Genomic DNA, 10355 nt, shown 5'->3' on the forward strand with positions numbered 1-10355 from the left:
GTTCCAGGACAGGATCCAAAGCTACAGAGAAACCCTGTCTCAAAAAAACAAACAAACAAACAAAAATGCCCCCCATAATGCTCACATATTTCACATATTTGAATGTTTAGTCATCAGGAAGTGGCGCTATTTGGAAAAGATTAGGAGGAGGGGCTTTGTCAGAGGAAATGTGTCACTGTGGGTGGGTTTTGAGGTTTCAAAAGTCTATGTTAGGCCCAGTTCTCTCTTTGTCTATGGACCAGGATGTAGCTTTCAGTTACTGCTCCAGCACCATGCTCCCCACCATTAGACAATGGACTAAACCTCTCAAACTATAAGCATGCCTCCAGTGGAACAACTGCCTTGATCAGTGTCTCTTCATAGCAAAAGAACAGTGACTAAGACAGAAGGCTATGTCAAAGAATGTGCCGGTCCCTGGGAGCCAGGCCTCAGCCGCCCCCACCCCCACCTAAATCCACATTCCCGTACCTGCATGGGATTAAGTACAGGCCTCAGCTCAGACTCAGAATAAGGCAGGAAGTGCCCCCAAAGACTCAACTGCATGCAGGTTGGCTCTGAGAAGGCCTTCACCCTGTGACAAAACACAGCAGTTGCTGGCTACCACAGGCACTGCCACGAACAAGTGGACTGAGATGTTGACAGGAGTCGCCTGTTCAAAAACTACAGCCAAAACAGGCAGAGTGGGACAGGGTACAGTCTGCCACAGTGGTAGCATGGCAGTTCTTAAAGACGGAGCAGCCACACTGTACATATGCTCAGCCTACAATTTTGTAATCACCATTCTGAAATTTCATCTTTGAACTGGACACTCCTACAGGACAAAGCTACCTGTCTGTCCTGATGGTCATAGCTCACTGATCCTGTAGACAGTGGGATCTGGAAATTTCATTACTTTTTATCAGATGCTTGTACCCAAGTATTTAGCTATTGTTCATTTCCCTTCTATTTTACCTTGACATGTCAGCGGCTTCAGCAATCTATATTTGGGTTTTTTTTTTCTTGGCACCGACCATAGAACCTGGGGCCTCAAGTATGTTGAACACTGCCCTGCCACCAAGCTACACCCATAGTCCCTAAGTATGAATGTACATGTATTGTGTATGAGATGCACCTGTGCATACACATACCAAGGTCAGAGGAGAAAATCAGGTGGCCTTCTCTATCACTCTCCACCCTAGCCCTTAGAACAGTTTCTCACTAAACTTGAAACTGGCTGGTGACCAAGAAAATCCAGCAATCCTCCTGTCTCCATCATCCCCTATTACTGTGGTCACAGACACACATGGTCATGCATAGTTTTCACGGGTGCTACAGATCAGAATCCAGGTCCTGATGCAAGCAAGCTCTGTTACCCACTGAGCCATTCATCTTCCCAGCTCTAATTATTAAATCATGTGATAAGCTATCTTACACATAAATTTTATTTCAGAGACTAAGGGGGTAACACAGAGTATTTATTGCAAAGGAAGTCTTGAGGTCAACTGTGTTAAGATTCATCACTTGGTCTGGCAACAGTGACCTAGGCCCAAAAACATGTTTGTAAGGTAATGCTTTCCCTCTAAATCTGTATGAGACATACAACCACTTTACTACAGAGTGACTAACAGAAAGCGAGCTCACAGAAAGGGCGGGCTGCGTGCAAGCCAAAGAAGTTTGCCCTGGCTCATAGCCAGATGTCTGGCAAGCTTTAGCAAGAAGCAGCAGGTGAAGTGCCCACGAACCTCACTGGGCACCAATCTGCAGAGACATAGGAGCCTGAGCAAGCGCACACGCTAATGCACAGATGTGACCACTGTACTTACTGCTACAAACAACCTCAGGAGGCGATTTTCTGACAATACGGGTCAAGAACCTCTCTGTGACTCCTGAGGCAAACCACCATTCAGGATTGTTTTCAAAGACAAGTTGGCAAGCCTGCAAAATGTTCTAGACATGATGTTGGGAGGGTACCACATCCACAGCCAGCCACCCATCAACACCTGATCTGACTCAGTCACCTCACTCCTAACTGCTATTGTAGAATCATGGTCACTTAATTGTTGGCTTGGGAAAGTAAAGCACTGACCAGCATGAAGAGAGGTAAAGGCAGCAGGTAAGGAACAAAACTGAAGCGTCACACAAACGTAACCTACATTACACACACATCCCGATTTGCCAGTCCCCACAGTACAAGATGCAGGTGAACAAAATGCTCGCCAGCTTAAGCCCCACATCCTACACACAAGTGCCCATAGGTCAGGCTGAAGAGCAGTCCAGATGGCCACCAGGGGGACAGCTAGTAGCGTGATCCTGATGGGAGATGAGGGCAGTGAGCAGGGCAGAGGTCTCCTCCCTTCAGCTATCCAGTTGGAGATCAGGAACACGGGTCACCAGTGAAAGGACACCTTTTAGAAGCTTCTGGAATCAAGTATGCCTTCCTAAGATGTAAAACAGCTATCTAACGAGGCGGCAAAGTCACTTCCTAGGACAGATTTCCTGAGCTGGAGAGCTGGGAGGAAGCAAGAGCAATGAAATACTCCTACACCACAGCAGCCTGGCCACAGTCATGGGACCACAAGTTCCCAAGTTAAGGGAGGAGACTACAGTTTCAGGGCTACATTCACCTGATGACACCCCACCTCACACTGGCCCCCACGCACCAAGCCTGGCAGAGCCTGCTATAGGGTCAAGGCACTGCTATGGAGACACATGACGTAAGGCAGAGGCTCAGACTTTCTACTGACCTTTACAACAGGCAAGTCGAAAACTTCCCTGGCTTCTCCCACCTCAGGGTTGTCCCCATCCTCTGAAATGATGTGGGAGGCCAGAGCATTGTAGGAGACTTCCTTGGCTTTCCCAGCTTTAAGAAGCTGAATAACCTAAGAAAAGAAAACAAACAATACAATTAATTTAAAAAAAAATGTATTGCCTTCCTGATCAAAGAAGTCATTATTAGCAATAACAGAAACATTTAATAAAAACACACCCTGTCCCCCACAGAGAGGCTCTCTCCTGAATGAAAAAAAAACCAATGAAATGCTTTTGGACAATAAAATGCAGGCAACCCTGACTCATAGTCCAAGTCATAGAGATGCAGTGGCCAGCTACCAGCCATCTGCTACACCAGGACACGACAGTACCTGTTGAGTTCTACAGAACCTGTTCTGGGTCTCCAACCCAAAGGCTGGAGCTTGGCAGTTCACCAGAGTCAGGAAGCTTCTGGATGCAGAGACCCACCAGGAGAATCCTGACTTGTGGGTGCCCATCAGGCAAAAAGTACACACGGAGGGAGGGCCCAGCAGGGGCGTTCAGAACTAACCATGGACAGACAGCGTAGTCTTGTGTGCTATGCACTTTCCTTAAATCATGGAAGGCTATCACAAAGGAAGAGGGTACCACCAGATCGTATAGAAGGACATCAACATAGAAATACATGGGTTGGCCATGTACCCAGACAGACTTGTGAAGACACAACTGTGACAAATTCTCACATCTGTCAAAGGCAGGTCACTAAAGAAATGTCAGAAGCAACAGAAGGAAAACAGGATAGAATTAACCAGACAGTAACTAAACAGCAGGCAAGCATAACAGAAAAGCCAAGATGGAAATGCTGACATCTTCCAGAGTGACTGATCAGAGGCAGAGAGAGGGGGCTGCTGGGCCTTGGTGTGCGCACACTACTCTTTGGTCCCACGTGACACCTGATGAGAGACCTCCAGTTAAACCGAGAGAGGAGCCTGGCTCTCCAGAGAGCATAACCAGCCGTTACAGATGGGAATCAAAGTTCTGAGAGTCACTGAGGCAGCCACCTGGATGCCAAAAGCATCCAGGACGCGTAGAGCTAAGAGGAGCATCAGGGGGAGCAACCTGAAAGGAAGTGCAGGCCAGAGTCAAGGAAGAGACGAAAGCAGCACAGTGTCTGGGTCAGTCTATCATTTAAGAACAGGAGCAACGGGTAAGTGTGTATCTGAAGCAAGGAAAATCGGCAGTCACCAGCCACAAGCCATCCTACCTGGAACCCAAGTGTCTTTACTTTCCCCCTGCCCCAACTTTGCTTTACATTCAGGAACATGCACACAGCAAGTCTTCCCTGGCCTTGTCCTTCCCAGGTGCTACTGCTTTCTTTTCGTGACAAATTTCCAGAAACAAGTCTTACTTTGTTGCCCTTTCTCTGTATTAGCTCTTCAGGTCCCTGCAGTGAAAACCGTCCCATCAAACTGTGGGTTTCAGACACCGAAGACACCAAGTCTTCTTCCCAAACTGTACATTATCAGTTCTGACTCCCAGAAGCCACCTCATAACTCCGCCTAGTGACCATCAGGACACGTGCCAAGTATATATAAATGCCTTCGATCCCTAGCACATACATTCCATGCTGAGAGAACAACTTCGCGTGCTCAGGATCTGCTTATTTAACTAACACTCAGTACCTACAGCACCTACACCTGTTCGCAGGATGCAGCATGCAGGAACGCTCTTCGGTAGCACACTGTGTACCAGGCCCAATGCCCGGCCTGTGCTGGAGTGCTCACCACCTGTGAGCGTCCTCAATCCGTGTCACAAGACTCAAGGAAGAGGTAGTGGGCTCTAAACCTTTTCGAAAATACACTATTTCAGATTACAAGGGCATTCCAGGGAGATTTTTTTCAACACTCAGATTTCACACATAGTTGGGCAAACAGCTCAGTTCAGTGTGTTCCTGGTTTCAAGTGACACTTGGTGTAAGAGCCAAAGTCTCACAATGAAAAATAAGAAAGGGTGAAAAGAAAGGTGGTGGGAGTAGTGGGGTGATCAGTACTGGAAAAAGGCAGTTCCAAGCACTCATCCTGATCACTCTGGGCTCAGTCAGAAGTCTCTACAACCAAGACCCAACGGACCTGTTACTAGGATACAAGTATGAGCCTCTGGAAGGCCATGTTCAGTGGCTCTTAGACAATTCCTTCCTTAGGACCCGTCACGAGACACCGAAGGCGACACAACTACTTGCACAGTTGAGGAAAGAAAATGTCTGGGACGCTGTCCTGCAGATACCACAACCACAGGCAGTGTCCTGGGGATGGATCCAAACCCACGGTTACTCGCACCAATCACTGTGCCCGTGTGGGTAGGGTACCTTCCAAACCTACCGTACAATCCAACCTTAGGGAAAATCAGGGGCCGAATGGGCAGGCCCCTCGGCAAGGGACGCTCTCAGCAGGGCCCCGCAGGATGCTCGGCCGGCGGCCGCGCCGGGTCGGTGCTCGCGAGGCCCCTCCCGCGGCCCTTCGCGGCCCGGCGTGCCCCGCGGCTCCGGCCTGGAGTCCTGCAGGGCGTGCGCGCGCCGAAACAGGGGATGGCACGACGGAGGGGCCCCGCGCGGGCGGTACCTGCGGGTCGATGTCGCCCACCGCGTAGTACTTGACCTCGCGGAACAGATCCTCCGGAACTTCGGGCGCCAGCTCCGACATGATCGCGGCGGCGCGGCGGCGCCCGGCCCCGCGTCACCCGGCCCGCCGCGCCCAGTGCCCGCAGCGACGCCAACTGCTCGGCCGCACAGCCCGGCCCGCAGCCGCCGCCGCACTCCGACCGGCGCCCCCGCCCGCCCGAGGCCCGGAGCGCGGGAGCAGCGCGCGCCCTGAGGCACGTACCACCGCACCGGACAGGCAGGGGAGCACATGGAGCTGCCCACCCCCGTGCGCCGAACAACGCCTCTTCCACAGCTGCCCTGGGTCCCGGGACCAATATTGTATATTATTTCGCACATCCCATGGCAACCCCGCGCCCGCCAAGTTCCCAAGACGGAGAACAGAGGACATGGAACGTCTGGATCCCCTACGTAGCTGCGGTGGACCAGCCAGGGGGCGGGGCATGGGCGGAGCTCCCGTCACCCCGCGCGGCCACCAGGCAGCGCATGCGCGAAGGGGCGGGGCCTCCTCGCGGAGGACAACTTGCCGAGCTCCCCGAGCGGGACTCTGGTGTCGCCGCCACTCCTTCTGGGAAGTGCATGTTCAGGCTTAGGGCCAAGCGGACCCTGACTAATGGTCGATTACTTTCGTCCGCTCCTTTCGCGTCTGCTGCAGCAGTCAGCCGGGAACAGAGCCTTGGCGAGGCCCTTAAGAGCCAGGTAGAGACGGCGACACGGCTCAGCAGGCAAAAGCACCTGCCGCCTAGCTGAGTTCGATCCTTGGGACCCACGTGGCGGAAAGCTAGAACCGACTCCTGCAAGTTGTTCTCGCCACACGCACACCGTGGCACACACACATACTAAATAAATGTAAATTTTTCTATGTGTTGGAATATTCCCGACATATATTATGAGCCTGGTACCCACAGCGGTGAGAAGAGGGCTTTCAAATCCTCTGGAACTGGAGTTACCATGTGGGTACTGAAAGCCAAACCTGGAAAGACTGCAAGAGCAAGTGTTCTTAACTGCTGAGCCATCCAATCCTCAGGCAATTTAGCTTTTAAAGGTAAACAGCAAAATCCGTAAAAATTATCTTCACGGGTGTCTGTATTGTGCAGAGTTACAGGAAACAATGTCAAGTTGAAACTTATGTTGTATTTTCGCAGAATGACACGGCCTACCACTGCGGTGATACTGTTCATTAATCGAGCTCCTTGCAGATTAAGTATTGATGTTCTTAGAATTTTCTCAAACGAATAAAAGGAGCCAGGCCATTTTGTTTGATAACCTTTTGTTTCCTGCTTACTGCTCATACTATTTCAGTAAATTATATATATTATATATATATAATGTATATTAATTCCTCTCAAAAAGTTAAGTAAACTGAGTTTAGTTAAAAAATGCAAGTGTGAAGGACTGGAGAGACAGAACACTTGTTCTCAGCAGTTAAGAACACTTGTTCTATCAGAGGACCCGATTTTGGTTCCTAGCGCCCACATGGCAGCTCACAACCACCTGGAACTCCAGTTCCACGAACTCCAGTGCCCTTCTGGCTTCTGAGAACACTGCAAGCAGCGGGTGCACAGACATACAGGCAAAAAAATGAAAAGTGAAACTAGAAAAAATGAAGGTGGTGCTGGAAATATTAGAGCCCATCTACAGTGGGAAACCGAAGTAGGTTACTGGAATAGTATTTGCCAAGGCTCTTTGGAAGTCAATAGTGTGTTTGTGTTCCTTCTCTCTCTGTCTCTGTGTGTGTGTGTGTGTGTGTGTGTGTGTGTGTGTGTGTGTGTGTGTATACATGTGTTTCTATATTATGAATGGTATATGTGCATAGGAACTTCCAACTGTCTATACCTCCAGATCCAGGATTTGTGAGGCTGTCTTCTGGCCTCTAAGATCACCAGGCATGCAGATGACATACATACAAATCATGTAGGCAAACATAAAATAAAAATAAATCACCAGGCAGTGGTGGCACAGCCCTTTAATCCCAGCACTCTGGAGACAGAGGCAGGCAGATCTCTGAGTTCCAGGCCTGTCTGGTCTACAGAGTGAGTTCCAAAACAGCCAGGGCTACACAGAGAAGCCCTGTCTTGAAAAATAAAAACAAAATAAAATTTTAAAAAAAATTTTTAACGGATTAAAAATACACTTGGATATTGTACACAGTGGTTTCATTTTGTTCAGTTTGGCTGGCTGTGCACCCCTTAAAGTTAAGTATTATCAAATTCAGTTTAGATTTATAGACTACAGCTAGCTTCTTGGTGCATCATGACTCCATTTGGGGGTCAAAAAAGAACTGACATCAGTTGGTTTCCAAACATGCAAGTGTTAGTTAGGTATTGGATCCCCGGTTGGTGGATTTCTCCACCGCTGCTGATACAATACATCAAATCAAACTAAATTAGTAAATCCAGATTTAATGAACAGGGCAATACAAAACAGAGCACCCCCGGGATGGCTTTCAAGAAAGCAAGAAAGACTGAGAGAACACACGTGACAGATCAATGGGCCGGTCTTAAATAGCGAGTAGGTGTGGTCCCAGGCTTCTGGGGAGGACTCACTGATGGTGGGCTTTCTGGAATACCCCCTGACGCCAAGCTGGAGATTCCAAACAGCAAGGATCAAAAATAATTCAAAACTAAATGTGTGATTAATCTGAGGTGTTTCTGGCCCTGCCAACTAGTGTTGCACCATGCGGTTTCACTGCAGTCTTGGTTCTAAATATCCGATGTGCTCAGATACACATGAACATGTGGTGGTTGTCCTGTGCAGTGCCAGCAATTGCTTCCTGAGACACCTCACTTCAGCTTCAGGACTGTTGTCCACTATGAATGCCAATGTTTGCACTGTACATACACAGTTTTCTGCTTGTACAGAAACAATAGTTTAATTTCAGGAAACAAAGATTTCTTTCCCTAAGTAATACACACTTGTCAATCAAAACTAGCAGCCAAACTCCTTTTCTTGTACTCCATAAAAGGAAGCCCCAAACAGTAATTGGGAGCCCTAAGTAGTCTCATGTTACCGGCTGTCAATTTTGTTTTAAAGATGGGGGATAGGGAGGTGGGGGACAGTAGAGGCTTGCCGCACATATTCTGATGCTGGGCAGATGACTAACAGAGTGTCAGAAGCCCTGGAACTCGAGTTGGAGGAGGTGGGTATGTAGGTGCTAAAAAGCAAACCAAGCCCTCTGCAAGAGCAGCAAACTCTCCTCAATCCTCAGCCACTTCTCCAGCCCCCACCACACTCCATCACTCCTGAAAGCGTATTTCTTTCTGACCTGCTTTGCTTTTGAATTAAGTTGCTTTACTGCATTGCAAATCCGTGTGTGTTTCTTTCAATTCCTTCAGTAAGGTACCAAGACCACAGAAATACGCTGTCAGAGACTGACCATCAGTAAAACCTTGAGTGGGAAGAGGACAAAGCATTTGTTCCAGCCACTCTGCCTCCAGGGCCGGGTTGTCCATCTATCCTTTCACCCTAGGCTTCTTTCCTACCCGTCTCCAGCCCCCCCCGCCCCCCCCCCGGGCCCCTTCATTGCTCTTCAGATGATCCTGACTTCAGCATGCTGTTTCTGATTGTGTCTTCCACGAGATGGACATGAAGGGACAGTGAGATGTGTTTCCTTTAAAATATTCTGCATCAGGGCTGGAGAGATGGCTCAGAGGTTAAGAGCACTGACTGCTCTTCCAGAGGTCCTAAGTCCTGAGTTCAATTCGCAGCAACCACATGGTGGCTCACAGCCATCTATAATGAGATCCGGTGCTCTCTTCTGGCATGCAAGCATACATGGAAGGAATGTTGTATACATAATAAATAAATAAATCTTTAAAAAAATAAAATATTCTGCGTCAAGAAGCCAACAGATGAGGTGCAACAGTGAGCCTGACCCTGGTGGAATGAATCAAGCGCAGCAGGGACCCACAGATAGCTTCCTGTATGCCAGAAGAACTGGGGAGACTTGGAGATGTGGGGGGGGGGGGCTCTTTTCCTTTTATAAAGAGGCAAAGCTGAAGTTTCTAAGGGTTGTAAACAGGGAATGGTCATGCTGATCTGTAATCCCAGGACACAGAAGCTGGAAGTAGAAAGACTGAAGTTATACAGCCCAGCCTTGGGCAACACGAGACCCTGTCTACAGAACACTGACTAAGGGAAACACGTACACGTAAGGAAAAGGAGTAGAACACGGGTACAAGTGTCTCAAAAGATTGTTAGATAGGGCCAGGGATTGTGATGCACGCCTGGCCAGCACTAGGCACTTGAGAGGCAGAGGCAGGCAGATCTCTGTGCATTTCAGGTCAGCCTGGTTTACATAGCAAATTACAGGACAGCCTGGGCTACACAATGAAATCCTGTGTGGGGGGAAGAAAAAAAGCTTGTTGGGTTACTCTGAGTTGCAGAGATTTACAGGCTTAGATCAGAGAGAAGTTGACAGTATATTTTGATTATAGACATGGCTAGTCTTAGTGAGATTTCCTTTTTAAATTTTATGTATTTATAACATATAAATTCATGTTTGGTGTGTGGGAGCATATGGTCCTTTTCTATTGCTGTGATGAGACACCATAACTAAGAAGAATCTATAGGGACTGGAGAGATGGCTCAGCGGTTAAGGGCATTGCCTGCTCTTCCAAAGGTCCTGATTCCAATTCCCAATAACCACATAGTGGCTCACAACCATCTGTAATGAGGTCTGGTGCCCTATTCTGACCTGAAGGCATACACACAGACAGAATATTGTATACATAATAAATAAATAAATATTAAAAAAAGAATCTATAGAAGGGAGGGTTTGTTTCAGTTTACAGTTCTGAAGAGAGTCTGTAATGGCAGGGGAGCTATGGCAGCAGGTAGAAGGTGCAGGAAGCTAAGAGACCACATCTCCAAACACAAGCCAAAGCAGAGAGAGTGAAGAAGAAGTGAAAGGAGGCTATGAACTCTCAAAGCCTGACAGAGTGACATACTTTCTCTAGTAAGGCTCCACCTC

General features: G+C 48.5%; 1 protein-coding gene across 1 annotated transcript in view; it reads right to left on the reverse strand.

Moving 5' to 3' along the window:
* Paxip1 (PAX interacting protein 1) overlaps positions 1 to 5570 on the reverse strand; it is a 48108-nt gene extending 42538 nt beyond the window's left edge. Inside the window, exons 1-2 of the mRNA XM_087907532.1 lie at positions 5346 to 5570; positions 2724 to 2858 (exon numbers count right to left, since the gene is read on the reverse strand). Coding sequence (XP_087763658.1) covers positions 2724 to 2858; positions 5346 to 5426 — 216 coding nt within the window. The 5' untranslated portion in view covers positions 5427 to 5570. The remainder of the gene's footprint in view (positions 1 to 2723; positions 2859 to 5345) is intronic.
* Between the last annotated feature and the right edge of the window lie 4785 nt (positions 5571 to 10355).

The sequence above is a fragment of the Myodes glareolus genome, chromosome 6 (assembly GCF_982192425.1).
Source record: "Myodes glareolus chromosome 6, mMyoGla1.1, whole genome shotgun sequence".
In the NCBI taxonomy this organism is placed as follows: domain Eukaryota; kingdom Metazoa; phylum Chordata; class Mammalia; order Rodentia; family Cricetidae; genus Myodes; species Myodes glareolus.